This window comes from Cherax quadricarinatus, chromosome 19 (assembly GCF_038502225.1).
Source record: "Cherax quadricarinatus isolate ZL_2023a chromosome 19, ASM3850222v1, whole genome shotgun sequence".
NCBI classification, from domain to species: Eukaryota; Metazoa; Arthropoda; class Malacostraca; order Decapoda; family Parastacidae; genus Cherax; species Cherax quadricarinatus.
In genome coordinates, this window is record NC_091310.1 from 18541604 (window position 1) to 18561139 (window position 19536).

Consider the following 19536-nt stretch of genomic DNA (forward strand, 5'->3'; position numbering starts at 1 on the left):
TTTCCTGTCTGATGAACTTGTTAATTACGATTTAGCATTGTCAGTAACTACAATCATTGAGCTTATTAAACTCCGCATTGTTTATTCAAAGGTAGTTTAATGGCAAGATTTACACTCAGAAGTTTGGTATGGCAATGAGAAATCCTCTCACCTGTCCTTAGTAATTTGTATATGGAATATTTTGAAACAAGATTGCTTAACAGAGTCCATTCCAATAGAGCTATGTGGTACAGAAATGTTGACGTTTCGTGTCTAATGCCTAAGAATATAGATATAAACTATTTTCTTTTAAATTAGTCTAGCTCATTCCATAAATTTTACTGTTGAGTTTGAACAAAATAACTCATTGCCTTTTCTAGATGTTTTAATTATTGAGGTGAATCATGTTTTTAAATTTTAAATTTACAGACAACCAACAAATAACTGTTCTTATGTGCACTAATATTCTTCACATCATGATAGCTAAACTTTCTGTATTCTCATCAATGTTTTTGAGAGCTTTGCGTAACTTCAGCCCAGCGTTCATAGATGAAATTTTGAAGATTTATGAAACGGATAATAATCTAAAATACCCAAAATACTGATAGGTCTTTTAAAATTGCTAGAAATATTTTTTTTTTACAGTTCAAAAAGGGACATACTTATTCAACTAAAAATATGTTGGTCGTCCGTTACCATGAAAACTTTCCTGATATACCTTCTCTAATTAAGAATTTTAACATCAGAGTTGTATTTAAGAATCTGATACAGTAAAAAAAAAAGTTTGATAAATTCCCCCCAAAATAATGATGGCTGTGTGTACAAGATTCATTGTAAAAAATGTGGTAAAGTTTATTGTGGTCAAACTGGGAAAAGTCTTGAGCTATGATTATAACAACATAAATATAGCATTAGAAGTGGACAAGAGTTTAATACTCTGTGTATTCATGTGAGAGATTTTTAACAATCCAACTGATTTCCAGAGGGCCAAGAAAGTTGTATCAAGCAGGTCCATGGTTGAGAGAAATATAATAGAATCAAGTTTCATAAAAAAATAATTTTGCAATTAATATGAATGTTGCTTTAGGATTATACAAATTGGATTCAATGATAATAAAATTTGGGAAGAATTTAAGATATATCAGAGTTAAAATCTTAAAGCTTAGGTAGAATATAAGCTGTGTCTAACTAAGTCCTTGACCACCTACCTATATCATCATAAAGGGGTCAAGTATTTTAAGTTGACCGCGAGGTGTAATCTCGTCCTTATATGCCTTCTCCTTGATAATATGAGAAACCACGAAATCACTGGGAAATTTACTATTTTTTTCTCAGTAGTTATTCTACATATTGTGATATTACCTGTAAACAGGTGATATCACAATATGCAGAACAACCACTATGAAAAAATAGCGAAATTCTAAGCGATTTCATGACTTCTCACATTATCAAGGAACTATGAACCTCATAATGTAAGAAGTCACGAAAGCGCTTGGAATTTCGCTATTTTCTCAGTGGTTGTTCTGCATGCGCACGCGCGCGCGCACGCACACACACACACACACACACACACACACACACACACACACACACACACACACACACACACACACACACACACACACACACACACACACACACACACACACGCGCGCACACACACGCACACACACGCGCGCACACACACGCGCGCACACACACGCGCGCACACACACGCGCGCACACACACGCGCGCACACACACGCGCGCACACACACGCGCGCACACACACGCGCGCGCACACACGCGCGCACACACACGCGCGCACACACACGCGCGCTCACACACGCGCGCGCGCACACACGCGCGCACACACACGCGCGCGCACACACGCGCGCGCACACACGCGCGCGCGCACACACGCGCGCACACACACGCGCGCACACACACGCGCGCGCACACACGCGCGCACACACACGCGCGCGCACACACACGCGCGCACACACACGCGCGCACACACACGCGCGCACACACACACGCGCGCACACACACGCGCGCACACACACGCGCGCACACACACACACGCGCACACACACACGCGCACACACACGCGCACACACACACGCGCACACACACACGCGCACACACACACGCGCACACACACACGCGCACACACACACGCACACACACACACACATACACGCACACACACACACACGCACACACACACGCACACACATACACGCACACACATACACGCACACACACACACACACACACACACACACACACACACACACACACACACACACAGCCAAATGCAAAGTCATGAAGATCGGAGAAGGGCAAAGAAGACCGCAGACAGTATAGACTAGGTGGCCAAGGACTGCAAACCTCGCTCAAAGAGAAAGATCTTGGGGTGACCATAACACTGAGCATGTCTCCTGAGGCACACATCAACCAGATAACTGCTGCAGCATATGGGCACCTGGCAAACCTAAGAATAACGTTCCGATACCTTAATAAGGAATCGTTCAAGACACTGTACACTGTGTACGTCAGGCCCATACTGGAGTATGCAGCACCAGTTTGGAACTCTCACCTGGTCAAGCACGTCAAGAAGTTAAAGTACAAAGGTTTGCAACAAGGCTAGTTCCAGAGCTCAGGGGAATGTCCTACGGTGAAAGGTTGAGGGAAATCGGACTGACGACACTGGAGGACAGAAGGGTCAGGGGAGACATGATACCGACATACAAGATACTGCGTGGAATAGATAAGGTGGACAGAGACAAGATGTTCCTGAGAGGGGACACAGAAACAAGGGGTCACAATTGGAAGCTGAAGACTCAGACGAGTTACAGGGATGTTAGGAAGTATTTCTTCAGTCATAGAGTCGTCAGGAAGTGGAATAGCCTAGCAAGTGACGTAGTGGAGGCAGGAACCATACATAGCTTTAAGACGAGGTATGACAAGGCTCAGGAAGCAGAGAGAGGACCTAGTAGCGATCAGTGAAGAGGCGGGGCCAGGAGCTGAGCCTCGATCCCTGTAACCACAATTAGGTAAGTACAATTAGGCGAGTACACACACATTATATATATATATATATATATATATATATATATATATATATATATATATATATATATATATATATATATATATATATATATATATATATATATATAATATGTGTGTGTGTGTGTCGTGCCGAATAGGCAGAACTTGCGATCTTGGCTTAATAGCAACGCTCATCTTGCCATATAGGACAAGCGAAAATTTGTGTATGCAATAATTTCGCCAAAATCATACTGAGCCTAACTAAAATATGTTTCACTGTGTTTATTTAGTATTAAATTATTGTAAACAAATCTAAAATATATTGAGTTGGGTTAGGCTAAAATAAATTGTTCTTGTTATAATAAGGTTAGGTAAGTTTCCTAAGATTCTTTTGGTGGAAAATAATTTTTTTTTTACAATAACATTAATGAAAAAAATACATCTTTAAGCGTATAAGAAAATTTTTAGAATGGACTTAATTTTAAATGAGTTCTTGCTAAATGACCAGTTTTACATATTCGGCACGACATATATATATATATATATATATATATATATATATATATATATATATATATATATATATATATATATATATATATATATATAGGTGTATGTGTGTGTGTGTGTAATTTTATTTATTGTGATTGCAACAATTACCAGTACCTCATGTACACTAGTCGACTTTGTCTACAATCTCGTAAAAAAAAAGTCTTTCAAGCATCCCTTGAATTAGACCTATCGGTCTTCTTCCTCAGACCGAACCTAATTACCCCCCAATCTCCCCTCCCCTATCCCATCCTCCCCTTTTTCCTTTCCTCCTCCTCCTCCCCACTCCTCCCTTTTGCCCTTCCTCTTTTTGTCCTTTGGGATTTCTCCCACAGGCGCGCTAGTTCCTGGGTAGGAGAAAGGATACCGGGGTCCATCCCATTCCGTTGAGGTTCTTAGCGGTGGCGTAGTTTGCCGTGGAATCTGGATCGCCTGGGGATGTCCCGATCCCTCTCCGGTATCCCGGAGTAGCTTTGGGTGTCTTTTGGGCGACGAGTGTATCTCTGGAAGCCACCTTTCGGATTCCGGGGGTGGTGGCCGAAGGAGGTATGCTTTGTGGCGGATATCCGGCCGCCCTCTCTTTTGTCCACCGAGGTAGCTCGGCAGATGTGAGGTTGCTATCCCGGATTGTTAGTTTACTAGCATGATGGGTAGGGTATGGCACGGGTTCCATGCTGCATCTGCGCTACTTGCGGTGCTGAGGTCCTCTTGGGCGCGGAGGGAGATTTCTGGCCCTTTCATTCCTCCTAGGACCTATCCCTCCCCGGTCCCCCCTTTTTTTTTCTTTTTTTTATTTTTTTCTTTTCTTCTTTCTTTTTTTTTCTTAAAAACAAAAAGAAAGAAGTAACCTAACCATGGCAGCCCTAGTCCATGAACCTGGTACCCCCGGGCCCCTTCTTGATACCGCACCCCGTTCTGACCCCGCCTCGTCTTTGGACCACTCTTCAGACATTCCTCATGCCTCTGTACCTATTGCCGGTGCTGTTTCCTCACCCGCTTCAGGTACTGAGGCCTCGACTGACTCCTTCGATTTATCAGACCTTCGCTCTCCTCTGACTATGCTTCCGGCCTCTCCCTCTACGGTGCGGCAATTTTCAAATCGCCGACCCGTTCCACGTCGGACCAACTCTGGTCCCACGCCTAAACGTCAACGACAATTACCTGCTGATGATACTTCTCCACCTTCACCTTCTCGTTCTTCTCAGAAACGATCGACACGTCCTTCACTACCTTTCCACGCTCAGTTTCAGACTGAACAGTGGACTAAATTCTTCACTTTACGACCAACTTCCTCTACTGCCTATCTTTCTGACCATAGTATTGGCAAGGCACTCCTACGCCATGTTGGTAAAGATATTTCTTTTCATGCTCTTAAGAGCGGTACGCGCATCATTACCGTACAGAATGCTACCCAGGCTCGTGAGCTCTCTCGTCTTTCCCATATAGATACTGTTCCTGTCACCCTTGAAAAACATCATTCCCTCAATTCTTGTAGTGGTACCGTCATTCTGCCCCATACCATAGTTCAACAAAATTTCCAGACATGTGGCACCGACATTCTAGAACAGCTGGAACTCCAAGATCTCCCAATCCTCAAGGTAGACACTTACGTTCTTCCTGCCCATGGGCGGAGACGATACCCTAGCAATGTGGCTCGTTTAACTTTTGACAGCCGAGAACTCCCATCCTCAGTTTATATAGCAGGACATCGGTTACAAGTTCGAAAGGTGATCCCTACACCACAATGCCCAGTCTGTGGTGCCGATGACCATTCTAATACGTCTTGCAATCGATCTCCCTCTTGCCTTAACTGTCATGAGGCTCACCCTTCGTACTCTCGCCGTTGTCAGGTCTATTTAAATGAGCGGGAAATCCGTTACCTCAAAGAGACAGAAGGTCTCCCTTATGCCATGGCAGTTTCTCATCTCCACCTCCAAGGGAGACTCCCACGTGTTTCTTATTCCCGTGTTTCAAAACGTCCCCCCACTTCTGGTATCCCATCTTCTACACCCACCTCTGTGGTTACCTCTCCCATAATCACTCCTGTATCTAATCCTTTTGCTGTCCTCGGCTCAGACGTCCCTACTTCAACGCCTCAGTCTAATCTCGCTTCTTCGAGTTCTCTCTTACAAGCCTCAGTATCGACGAGACCTCGTACGACACCTCTTCCCAATCGTCCCTCTACTTCTCAAAAGTCAAAAAAAGGTCCGGTAACACCTCCTACCCATCTTCCACCTCCTCATTTTACCCTCCCTGTCTCTGTCCCTAGTTCTTCCCCTCTCACTGGCTCAGTTACAAATGCAGAGGTTCACCCTCCTCCTCGTAATGTACCTTCCTCCCCTGTTCCCTCCCAAGTTTCTTCCTCTTCTGCCACCTCCCAGGTTCCTGTCTCTTCTGTCCCCTGCCACGCTTCTCCAGTTCCCTCCACCCTTTCGCCCCCCCCTACCTTGGTACAGTCCAATACAGTTCCAATCTTTACTCATCCTCCCCCTACCATTCCCAATATTGTCTCCCATACGACATCTCTGAATTCCGAAACACTTGAAGCAATCTCTGAATATATTGCAGAGACCAAACCATCAATGGACACTGATCCACCTTCCGCTCTTTCTCTCTCCTCTGCTCCATCTGCGCAACTCCTTTCTTCACAGCGCACCGTTCCTTCGCTGCTTGAACATTTTCCACTGCCTCCGCATGTGGACTTTTCTAACCCTTCTAGTCCGTAGGAACCCTTACCTGCGGATTTCAAGTATCTTTATCATTGCCAATCATGGCCTTTTTACAGTGGAATATACGCGGCCTCAGGGGTAATCGGGGTGAGCTTCAGATGTTACTCTCCCAGTTTGCCCCTGTTGTTGTTTGCTTACAGGAACCAAAATTACACTCTGCTGTTATTTCTCACATCTCAGGCTATAATTTATTGTATTCTTCAGATCCTTTTCCTGATGGGACCTTTAATGAAAGTGCCCTTCTTCTCCGCACTGATATTCCGTACCATCAGCTATTTGTTCATACTTCGCTGCATTACACAGCAGCCCGTATCCACTTACATAGGTGGTATACGCTCTGTTCTTTATATCTCTCTCCTTCTTGGGCATTATCTATTCCGGATTTTGCCTTCCTTGTTTCGTCATTACCGCCACCGATTCTGTTACTTGGTGATTTTAATGCCCACCATTTCCTCTGGGGGGGTCTCACTGTGATTCCCGTGGAATTCAGTTAGAGGCTTTTCTTGCCACCCACCCCCTCCATGTTTTAAATACAGGTACTCACACCCATTTTGATCCTCGGACTCATACTCTCTCTTGCATCGATCTCTCAGTTTGCTCTTCCTCCGCCGCATTAGACTTCACTTGGTCTGTTCTCCCGGACTTACATGACAGTGATCATTTCCCAATCATTCTTACTTCCCCTTCATATTCGCCACCTCTTCGCACCCCACGCTGGCAATTTAATCGGGCAAATTGGAACCTTTACTCACACCTGACTGTTTTTAAAGAGGTTCCTTCTTCGTCCTCCATCGATGAGCTTTTACACCTCTTCTCGTCCTCCGTTTTCACCGCAGCTTCTCATTCTATACCCCAAACTTCGGGCAGGCATTCTCAGAAATGCGTGCCTTGGTGGTCTCCTGCTTGTGCTCGTGCAGTACGTTTGAAACGCGCTGCATGGGGCAGGTACCGGTACAATAGAACCACAGAGCGACTCCTTGATTTTAAACAGAAGCGTGCGATTGCTCGCCGTGTCATCCGTGACGCTAAACGCACTTGCTGGCGAGATTATGTCTCCACCATCACCTCTGCTTCCTCTATGAGTGCAGTCTGGAAAAAAGTACGAAAACTGAGTGGTAAATATTCTCCTGACCCGGCTCCTGTTCTGCGGGTTGCCGGTGTTGATATAGCAAACCCACTAGATGTTGCCAATGAAATTGGCAATCATCTGGTCCATATTTCTCAGGGACTCCATCTATGCCCCTCATTTCTTTCCTCAAAGTCTGCCAGAGAGTTAGCACCCTTGGACTTTTCTTCTCTCAGAGAAGAACAGTATAATGTGCCTTTTACACTTCAAGAACTGGAGGCAACACTCTCAGCTTGTCGATCATCGGCAGCTGGGCCCGACGACATTCATATTCGTATGCTACAACATTTACATCAGTCAGCCCTTGCAGTCCTATTACGCCTTTACAATCTTATTTGGTCACAAGGAGTTCTTCCACAGCTGTGGAAATCCGCCATTGTTCTCCCTTTCCGCAAACCAGGCACTACGGGACATGAAACCTCCCACTATCGTCCCATTGCTCTTACCAGTGCAGTTTGCAAAGTAATGGAACGTCTAGTAAATAGACGTTTAGTGTGGTATTTAGAGACACACAACAGTCTCTCCACTCGTCAATATGGCTTTCGTAAGGGACGTTCTACCATAGACCCCTTACTGCGCTTGGATACGTATGTTCGTAATGCCTTTGCGAATAACCACTCAGTTATTGCCATATTTTTTGACCTTGAGAAGGCATATGACACAACTTGGAGGTATAATATTTTAGCCCAAGCCCACTCCTTAGGCCTTCGAGGCAATCTACCATCCTTCCTTAAGAACTTTTTAACTGACAGGCATTTCCGTGTTCGGGTTAATAATGTGCTCTCCCCGGACTTTATCCAAGCTGAAGGTGTCCCCCAGGGATGTGTTCTGAGCACAACACTTTTTCTCCTTGCTATTAATGATTTGGCCTCTAGTCTTCCATCAAATATTTGGTCATCACTCTATGTTGATGACTTCGCTATTGCCTGTGCAGGCGCTGACTGTCACCTCCTTACAGTTTCTCTCCAGCATGCAGTCGACCGTGTTTCCAATTGGGCCACCACGCATGGGTTTAAATTTTCCAGCACTAAAACCCACCAAATCACTTTCACTAGACGCTCTGTCATCTCCGATCATCCTTTGTACCTCTATGGCTCCCGTATCCCTGAACGTGATACAGTCAAGTTTCTGGGCCTCCTCTTTGATCGTAGGTTATCCTGGAAACCTCACATTACCTCTCTGGAGGCAACTTGTCACAGCCGGCTGAACCTTCTTAAAACCCTTGCTCATCTTTCGTGGGGAGCTGATCGTCGAACCCTCCTTCACCTACATTCCACCCTTATTTTATCGAAACTTGATTATGGTGACCAGATCTATTCAGCGGCATCTCCTGCTACTCTCTCTAGCCTTAACCCCATTCATCACCAAGGATTACGTTTATGCCTTGGTGCTTTTCGCTCTTCCCCTGTCGAAAGCCTCTATGCAGAAGCGAACGTTCCATCCTTATCCGATCGCCGTGATGCCCATTGCCTGCACTACTATGTACGCTCTCATGATCTCCGCAATCCTTCCATTTATAGAATGGTCACTGATATTAGTAGACATTCTTTATTTGTTCGCCGCCCCTGCTTACTCCGTCCCTTCTCTCTTCGCCTTCATTCGCTCTTGTCTTCTCTTCAACTACCACCTTTCTATGTACATGTAGCATCTCACTTTTCCCTACCCCCCTGGGAAGTTCCAGCTGTTCGAGTCTGTTCTTTCTCCCTCCCTTGCTCGAAAGCCCAACTGTCTACGGTCGCTTCCCGCTCTCTTTTTCTTGACCACTTTCACTCTCTTTCTCATGCCATTGCTGTGTACACAGATGGCTCTAAGTCTTCTGACGGCGTAGGATTCGCAGCAGTGTTTCCGGACAGCATCGTACAAGGGCATTTACTATCTTCGGCTAGTATTTTTACTGCTGAATTATATGCCATCCTTACAGCACTTATCCGTATTGCATCTATGCCTGTGTCATCATTTGTGGTTGTCTCAGACTCCCTTAGTGCTTTACAGGCTATACAAAAATTTGATACACCTCACCCCTTAGTCCTCCGTATCCAACTTTGGCTACGCCGCATCTTTACCAAGCATAAAGATAGTTTTTTGTTGGGTCCCTGGTCATGTTGACGTACAGGGCAATGAACAGGCAGACACTGCTGCGCGGTCAGCAGTACATGACCTACCAGTTTCTTATAGAGGTATTCCATGTACGGACTATTTTGCTGTAATATCTTCCCACCTTCACACCCGTTGGCAACAACGTTGGTCTACTATGCTCGGCAACAAACTTCAGTCTATTAAACCGAGTATAGGTTACTGGCCGTCTTCTTATCACCAGTGTCGAGGTTGGGAGACTACTCTCTCCCGTCTTCGCATTGGCCATACTCGTCTTACTCATGGATATCTCATGGAGAGGCGTCTTGCTCCTCTCTGTGAGAATTGCCAAGCTCCATTATCAGTCAGCCACATTCTGTTGGACTGCCCACTTTATCAACGAGCACGCAGAATTTACCTCTGTCGTCGTCTTCGCCCCGCTGCTCTCTCTTTACCTTCCCTTCTCGCTGATGGACCCACCTTTCATCCGGACTCTCTCATTGACTTTTTGACAACGACTGACTTACTTCACAAATTCTGATACTTTCAGCCCTTTCTACTTGAATCTCTTGCTACCCTCTACCCCCGTACTATCCCCTGCCCCGCTGTTTTCTGTAACCTGCTGATCATCCCCCCTCCCTTCTGCCATCCAATTCCCTTGCTTCCTTCCCTACCCTGCAGCGCTGTATAGCCCTTGTGGCTTAGCGCTTCTTTTTTATTATAATAATAATAATAATCAAGCATCCCTTTAGGACCTCTCTTGAAGTTTCTGTCGTCTCTCCTTCCATGTTGGTGTTAATAAATCTTTCTTGTCTATACTTTTATCTACTATGTGGGGCTATGGCTCTTTTTATCGTATCAGACAAGCGAGCAAGAGCGAGCTTGGCTTTAGTTTTTGTAGGCAGTTTATTCCGTGCACTTACCTGTGACAGATGGGAGGAGTGGTGGGAGCAGGAGGCTTACACTAATAACACACAAGAAACGTGACATGTTGCACTCGTCGAGGTTCATCTCACAACAGTTGTGATCTTGTTCCTTAATTAAAACAGTTGTGATCTTGTTCCTTAATTACAACAGTTGGGATCTTGTTCCTTAATCACAACAGTTGTGGTCTTCCTTAATTACAACGGATATGTGATGTTCTTTATTTTGTAAGTATTACTTTGTTCTTCTACTGCAACTATTTTCTTGTTCTTTTATCACAGCCGTTTTTCAGTACAACTTGTGGTCTACAATTACATCTTTTATGTTCCTGAATCACAGCTGTCGTATTCTTCAGTCACAACTGTTGTACTGTACTTTCATCACAAAAGTTGTGATATTTAACTACAACAGTTGTGTTCTTATTTAATTGCCGTTATTTTTGTTTTTTATTTCTTTTATCACTACAGTTGTGCTCCTTACATTGTTCTTATTAATTACAACATAATTACAACAGTTAGATGCTCTTTTCCTTAATTGCGCCAGGTATGTTCTTTCTTAATTATGTCAGGTATGCTATTTTCCTAAATTACACCAGGTATGCTCTTTTTTTTCTTAATTACATTATATATAAATTAGGTCTGTTCTTGTTTCTTATTCACCAGCGGGTGCATTCTTTACTGATAAATCATCACAGGGGTGATGTAGTCAAGGAACCTGACTTGACATGTCGGATATGTATTTATACAGGCGCAATTAGTTTGTGAGTGAGTTTATCTCCTTCCTCCAGCTTCCACATCACCGTCCTTCCTGTAGCACACTCCTTCCCTCCCTCCTGGATGGTGCAACTCTCAACAAACCTGCCGTGTCTATTCACTGGGAAGGACAAATCAACAGAATTGTTTTTTGTGATGAGTTATTCTCACTTATGATCAATCCTTCTATTATTTCTAAAAAAATTTCGAGCTTATAGACACGTCCAAGATTCGCAGCCGTAAATTTAAGAGCTATCACGAAGTTAGTGATAGTGAGTATTTCATCCAGTGAATTTAGTAAACATCTTCATTACATGTCTGAGGTTTATACCTGTCTCGGGTATTTCCACTTCTTCCAGGGAAGTTTTATGGTAGAGCTAAGGGACACTCATTGCTCCTCGGCAGAGTTCACCATCGCGCACACTTCCTAGGGCAATTTTTTTCTTTGCTTCTCTGCATCAGGTAGAGCCTACGTGATGCTAGAGCAGCAGTGGACACCAGCGACCGACAAGCGACCGACAAGCGAGCAGACACAGGCTAACACTGATGGATATCAGAGGTACACATCCTGAGTGTCTCACTTGTGGCTCTCCGCTCCTTAACTCCCAGGATACTCAAGTTTTACTGCCTCTTGCTAATTCCTGTTCGTACGTTCCGTTTTGACACTTTTATAGCATAATGCTTTAAACTATCGAGGCATTGCAACGTACTTTAGTTTAGAAATTTTTAATGGTCAAGCTCACCTTGTGTGAGGTATCTCGCACATTTGTATTAAATATATGATAGAACGGAAAAATTGTCAAGGGCGTTGATTATAACTTTGGACTACGCACTAGAAGTGACCTGGTATCGCCACTAGAAGTGACCTGGTATCACCAGTAGAAGTGACCTGGTACCACCTTGACCAGCTGGTGCTTCTGTTACCTGTTGTCCACATTATGAGTATGGTGTAAAAAAAATGTTAAGATAAATGCCTACATCTATAATTTCTTTTAAATTTTCGAACTTTAATTATTTCTATTTTCATTATTTAAATTGCTAATTATCATTATTTTGCAACAATTCATCATTTTTTAAACTCATTTCAACTGTAACTTGTAAGATGTTCAACTGTAACTTGTTCAGGACCCAGTCCTAATCTTTTGAATACCATCCTAGGATGGTATTCAAAAGATGGTATGTAAAATGTATCGATTGAAATGGCGAATTCCCAGCAAACAGTCCACTCTGTGTTCTGCGTAGTTGTTTAATGCTACTGCTCCTTGACTCTAACAGGGAGATATGAGGAGGGAGAAAGATAAAGCCTTGCGTCCGGCGCGAGTGTCTGGAGAAACCCGCACTGAAGATGACTGTAAGTGACGCTTTCTATAAAGTGTTGTATTTAGACTCGTGTCAGGACAGACCCCTGACACGAGTCTAAATCTTTCGACGACCAGTTGGTACAAATAAAACAAAATCAGAGGCCAGTATTCGAACCACTCGGCCACTTGGCTCTGATGTGTTGTACAAGCTCCCCAGCCTTATATGTCCTCCAAAGAGAAATTAGCTAGAGATTGTATACGTCTCTTGTACTAAAAGAGGTGTTGACAGGAATATAATGAAATCTAAAACTAATTTTAGGGAACCCTAAAAACTGCACAAGATCCATCATAAAAGATGTGTTGATAAATTAGACACGTGCAACTCATGGGTATCTTTATTGAGGAAACGTTTCGCCACACACTGGCTTCATCAGTCCATACAAACGAGAAACTTGAACTGGAGGAGAATGAGGTAATCAGTCCCTCAGCCTTGAGCCGATGTGATCAGTCCATCAATCTTGAATAGAATACGGCATATGTGCGGAGAAGCAGCTTATAAACCGTAGGTGGTGACAAATGTGACACCACCTACGACTGCTGCACCTCTCCTGCCTACGGTTTATAAGCTGCTTCTCAGCACGTATGCCGTATTCTATTCAAGATTGATGGAATGACCACATCGACTCAAGGTTGAGGGACTGATTACCCATTCTCCTCCTGTTCAAGTTTCTCCTTTGTATGGACTGATGAAGCCACTGTGTGGCGAAACGTTTCCTCAATAAAGATACCCATGAGTTGCACATGTGTCTAATTCATCAACGTGTCGGTTCTCTGAACCATTCATCTACATAAAAGATGTGGTTCATAAATAATTAAAACCAAATAAATTCTGGAGCCTCGACCAACTATGGAAGGTGACCATTGTCATCTCCATTGTCAGAACGAAAGGTAAGTCTCCAGCTTTCAATTAGCGTTACCTCAGTGTTAAGCTAGTGATTAAAATCCGTAATAGCTAATAAGATTCGAAATTACCTTGGCAAACATAATTTGATTCACGAATCTTAACAAGTTTCACGAGGATTCATTCCTACCTCCAGTACGCATTTTAAATAGTGGATGCTGATATAGTATGATATTCCTTGTCTGGATTTCAGTAAGGCTATACATAAAGTTCACTCAGCAGACTGAGGAAGAAAGTGGCAGTTCACGGTATTGGTCATGAAATTATTTTATAAATAGGATGGAATTGGAGAAAGAACTAGTCACTAGCAGGATTCCCCAAGGGTCATTGTTGGGACCGTCATTTTTAAGTCTGTTAATTACGTAGATGAGAATAAACAGTGATATAAGCAAGTTTACTACAGATACAAAACAGGCTGTCGAATTCCGATGACTCCAGGAACATAAGGATGAATAAAAGTATAAAAGATAAACTCTGCAGTAGGTACACTGAACATATAAGAAAGGTCCCATTTAAACCCAACTATTTCACACTCCCCCCCCCCCCCCCCCCCCCATTCCCTACTCCTCGCCCAGTCTTATATGTTGATATACGTATCCAGTTTTCAGTCCAAAGCGCTGAGGAACTTAATAGTAAGGGAGCATATGCAGAAAAATCATGCTCTTCGGCAGGTTTACTTATGGTATCCCATAGATCGATCGCTAGTGCACTCAACTCACTCTATGGTCCGGGTCGATCCCCGGTACGGCTGAAAAACTTTAGGACGTGTCCAGTGTTCACTCATCAGTAAAATTTGTACTTGGGTATTAGTCGACTGGTGTGGGTCGCATCCTGGGACAGAGCTGACCGAATTTGCCCGAAATGCTCTGCGTAACCAGGGGCTTTCTATATAGTAGTATGTCATTGATGTCAGCTAGGACTATATACCTTGTACATGTACTTGTAGAAATAATGATTATTATTATTAAAAGGCAGAACAAGTTTTGTTTCATCGAGAAAAAAATTCCCGTATTAAATAGCTCGAACCTCCCCCCCTCCCCCGACCCACAGTGCACGCTACTGGAATAGTACAGTGTGGGGCCAGCTTGTAATGAAGTTAAATATTAGCATTGAAAAGTGAAGCATATTAGAAGCATTCACAAGTCATGATATGAAAACTCTGAATTTCTTCAATAATAATGGTAAATTAGAACATGCACAGCCCATATCTAATTCAGATCTTCAGAGAGACCAAATCTGAAAATGCATAAACACATTCAGCTGGAAGCCTCTCAGAATTATCAAGTTATCAGCATGTAAGGTTGGAAGCTAAACGGGTATGATACTCGGAAATTATCACAAGAAAAGCAGTATTTCAGTTTTCCAAATTTCTTTCATTAGAATAAAAATGGTACCTACACAAATCAAAATCATTCCAACTTTTTCTCTAAATATTAAAGTTTCACTTAGGCTTGAAGTGCATGAATATTGGTTTACAGGGTGTCTAAAGCACACACATGTCATAGGCACATAAAGGTACATTATGCAGATTTAACCCAGGATAAGTCAATAAATTCAAACACTGTGACTTATTTCTGAACAGAAGAGACATTCCATTTATTTCACAAAAACTAATTTTATTAATAAAATTATCACAAAACTCTCACAAACTAAAATTCAGGTGAAGCTTCTTTTAGGGTAAAAAACAACACAAAAAGTTTAAAAGTTGACCAGATGATGCATTCTGCATAGACTCCAAACTTTTCAAGTACACAGCCTATACCCAGAAGAAAAAGTTTCATCCGGTCCATGCGAAGCATCATCTATTAAAGACTGATGCCGTTCCCGTTTATTTTATATCAGGGGAAGGCGCTAAACCCGTAGGAGTCGTATAGCGCCTGTGGAATTTGAGGATAAGTCCAGTTCCTTAGATTACGAGTCCCTCGCCAGCATCAGGTCACGCCCTTCACGAAGCACAATCTAGTTTTATAATTCGAAAATATAAATAACTTTCGAATTAAGTGGCAAAATGGCCCCTACATACTTCACAAGCAATAAGAACTTTCTTGTAAGTAGGAAACACCAGTGTTAAAATTTTGAAGACGATCTGAAGAAGCTCCTTAAGGGCTCTAGCAACAGTTACTTTAAAATCAATAGTTTCTTAAAGTTTTCCATATTAATTACATTAAAGAGAGGATCAGATCACAGTAATAGGTACATGAATGCAGTGCCGGATTTACCTATAGGCTTGGCAGGCTGAAGCCTAGGGCCTAAAAATCTAGGAGGCCTCCGACCAAGGTGTATAATATTTTTGACACCGTCATAGGTCTTTCTTACACTGTCATGCTGTATAGCCCTTGTGGCTTGGCGCTTCTTTTTTATTATAATAATAATAATTACACTGTCATAACGCATTGTAGTCTCTAAACAACCTTTCAGTAATGTTCCTTGCACTCTATCCCCTCAAGGGAGGCTCCTTGACGCTGGTGGCGGGAATTGGATCTGTGCTCCGGTTCCCTGAATTAAGCCTGAATACCTTCCACATCCCCCCTACAGGCGCTGCATAATCCTAAGGGTTTAGCGCTCCCCTTGATTGTAATAATCCTTGCACTCTCAGAATAATACTGACTTAAGCCAATAACTCGACACTAGCATTGATTTCTTTTTGTCCTTCCATGATGTTAATGTGAAGGGTGATACTAGGCTTCAAGTTAATATTTTGCGGAAAATGGACGAACTGGAATTTGTGTTTTTGCTGCGTTCTTGGACGCGTGTGCTAGGTCATTTTCACAAGGTCATCAAAGCCATTCTGAAATCAGAACTGTTACTGAGTACTTGTGCATATTTCTATAGTTCACTTCAGGATTTTTTTAAGCAAAATTAGAGAAGATTTTGATGACTTGAACAACAAGCAAAAGCCACCTTGCCAAATGTTAACTACAGAACTGTCACAGGGAGACACAGAGTAAGGAAACAACAAGGCAGTGATGGAAGTGCAGCTGGTCCTGATGCCTTAAATGAACTCTCTTCAAAAGATAAGTTCAGGATAAAATCTTTTATTCCTATATTAGGTGCACTTGAAGCCAATTTAATAAAAGCTACTGTATACCTGGAGTATACCTGGAGTGGGTTTAGGGGGTCAACACCCCCACGACCCGGTCTGAGACCAGGCCTCGTGGTGGATCAGGGTCTGATCAACCAGGCTGTTACTGCTGGAAGCACGTAAACCAACGTAAGAACCACAGCCCAGCTGATCAGTTACTGACTTTAGGGGTCTGTTGGTAATCTCCCTTATGTATGCTGGGAGGCAGTTGAACAGTCTTGGGCCCCTGACACTTATTGTGATATCTCTTAGTGTATTCGTGGCGCCCCTGCTTTTCATAGGAGGACTGTTGCATCTGCCGAGTCTTCTGCTTTCGTAGGGAGTGATTTTCGTGTTCAAGTTTGCTACCAATACCTCTAGAATTTTTCAAGTGTACATTATTATGTGACTTTCTCGCCTACGTTCCAGGGAATACAAATCAAGGACTTAACCGTTCCCAGTAATTTAGGCGCTTTATCGTACTTATGTGTGCTGTTAAAGTTCTCTGTACATTCTGCAGGTCAGCAATTTCGCCTGCCTTGAAGGGGGCAGTTAAGTGTACAGCAGTATTCCAAACACCACAACGTACATGGTTATAAATGACCATAATTTTTAAAGGGGTGGACCGGTAAGCCAGCGGAAAGCCTCGGTCAGATGACCAAAGCCCCAAAGGCGGGTCATCATCTGACTAAGACCCGCGTCAGGAAACACTTGTCCTGTTTCTTGACAAACCTTACCTAACCTAACCTAGCAATATTCCAGCCTAGAGAGAACAAGTGATTTGAAGAGAATCCTCATGGGCTTGGCGTTCCTAGTTTTGAAGGTTCTCATTATCCATCCTATCATTTTTCTAGCAGATGAGGTAGATACGTTGTTGTGGTCTTTGAAGCTGAGATCCTCTGACATTATCACTCCCAGGTCCTTCACATTAGTTTTTCCCTCTATTGTGTGGTTAAAATTTGTTGTATACCCAGACACCGTTTTAATTTCCTCAAGTTTTGTATATCTGAGAAGTTGAAATTTTTCTACTATGAACTTATTATATTCTGCGGCCCATTTTAAGATTTGTTTTTAATTTTTCCCAGACATCATTTACGTCCGTGCAACTTGCTATGATAACTGTAGCCTAATTACTAGTGTTTTTCTTTACTGTAGCTTCTAGCTGACCTCATTTGTATTGTCCTGTGGAGGCCTATATTTTCCCTAATGATTTTCCAGGTGCAATAAGTGATGAAATCATCACCAAGACTTGTACAGGTAATGACGCCTGACTGACTAATGTTATCAGAGCGGTTACAAAGTATGTGGTCGAGTATGGTGGCTGAGAACTGTGTGATCTGGGTTGGTGCACTTTGGGGCCCAGTCTCTGAACCCATTATGTACCTCTTTAATCTTTTGACCGCCACCCACAGGATCGGTATGGGGTGCATAATAAACATTAAACTAACTAAGCATTCACTGGTCAACAATTTTTAAAGTTATAAGCTTCTTAAGTGAGATCAGTTAATTCTTATGTATTTTCATGTCCTGAATCCAATTATAACCTTGAAAAATGCTTATTGGTTATAGGTTTAAAGATACGATACATGTAATATTTGAGAGTAAGACACATGTGCAACATCTGGGTATCTTTATTGTAGACGTTTCGCCATCCAGTGGCTTTATCAATACAAATTCTAGGACATAACTTGAAGACAGTAGAACTATGTACAGAAGATGAGGTAATCAGTCCCTCAACCTAGGAGTAGGTGCGAACAGCACTATAGTCTATGGTGCTGTTAGCACCTACTCCTAGGTTGAGGGACTGATTACCTCATCTTCTGTACATAGTTCTACTGTCTTCAAGTTATGTCCTAGAATTTGTATTGATAAAGCCACTGGATGGCGAAACGTCTACAATAAAGATACCCAGATGTTGCACATGTGTCTTACTCTCATCTTGTCGGTATTATATACCATTCGTACACATGTAATATTTCATTATTTTATTATAACGTACAATATGTGTCAGTATGTTTTAAACTCTAATCCGTACCTACTCTCTGCCTTTTTGCTTGACGCTTATAGTGGGCTGAAGAATTATCTCCTGCCAATGTCCAGCAATAGTCTGCAAGCATTCTTGTGCCCCATTTGCCCTGGTACCATTTTTCCGTGGTTGAAATATCTGGGTGAAACCTTTCACCATGTTCGTCATTAACTTCCCCACAGTTCCCTGGAAAAAAGTCTAAATGTGAGTCCAAAAATTGGATTTTAAGTGACATGTTACATCCCATGTTCTTGTAAACCTTGATAAGGTTTTCTACCAATTCTTCATAGTTGCCTTCCCTTCTGTTTCCGAGAAATCCATTCGCCACTAACTTGAATTTCCCAAGCAGCTTTCTCCTCCCCATGAAGGTCTGATTCAAAGTTACCATCTTTAAGAAGCTCTCGAATCTGAGGACCATTGAAGATTCCCTCTTTCATCTTAGCGTCGCTCAGTGAGGGGAATTTTGATGTTAAATACTTGAATCCTTACCGGATTTGTTTATAGCTTTTACAAAGTTTTTCATGATCCCCAGTTTTGTGTGTAGTGGTGGTAGCAAAATTTTGTTTGGTTCAATGAGAGGTGGATGTTGAGCATTTTCTCATTCCAGGATCCAATGATTGACGAGGTGGCCAGTCTCTCCTGATGTAGTGGGAACTTCTTGCACGGCTGTCTCATTCACATAAAAAGCAACAGTGCTTGGTATATCCGCCCTGCAACAACCTTTAAGTCACCACAGCACAACCATCTTCTATGACTGCTGGAGCAATAATGAAGGTCAGTGACTGTGAGTGTGGTAAGAAACACACTGCCGCAAGCCTGTTGGAACCTGTTGTGACACGTAGGTGTATATTGAAAAGTAGACCTTACAAACAATTTTAAACATGATATTCATTATCAGTGACCTAAAATTTGTTGGAAATTGTTACTCTGGTCTTGGAAGCATTTTGGTTGTTGATTAGTGAATTGAGTGTAACTATAGTTTAACCTATACCTGGAGTGGGTTTCGGGGGTCAACGCCC

General features: G+C 42.8%; 1 protein-coding gene and 1 long non-coding RNA gene across 6 annotated transcripts in view; one reads left to right on the forward strand and one right to left on the reverse strand.

The window, feature by feature from the left end:
* Nucleotides 1-12155, reverse strand: part of LOC138852920 (uncharacterized) — a 63295-nt gene extending 51140 nt beyond the window's left edge. Inside the window, exon 1 of the mRNA XM_070086556.1 lies at nt 10416-12155. Within this exon, the coding sequence (XP_069942657.1) occupies nt 10416-10503 (88 nt within the window). The 5' untranslated portion in view covers nt 10504-12155. The remainder of the gene's footprint in view (nt 1-10415) is intronic.
* The window catches only part of LOC138852921 (uncharacterized), a 132988-nt gene that overhangs the window by 4401 nt on the left and 109051 nt on the right, over nt 1-19536 (forward strand). For all 5 annotated transcript variants that reach the window (XR_011392176.1, XR_011392177.1, XR_011392180.1 and 2 more), the window contains exon 2: nt 19125-19291. This is a non-coding gene — a long non-coding RNA (uncharacterized lncRNA). The remainder of the gene's footprint in view (nt 1-19124; nt 19292-19536) is intronic.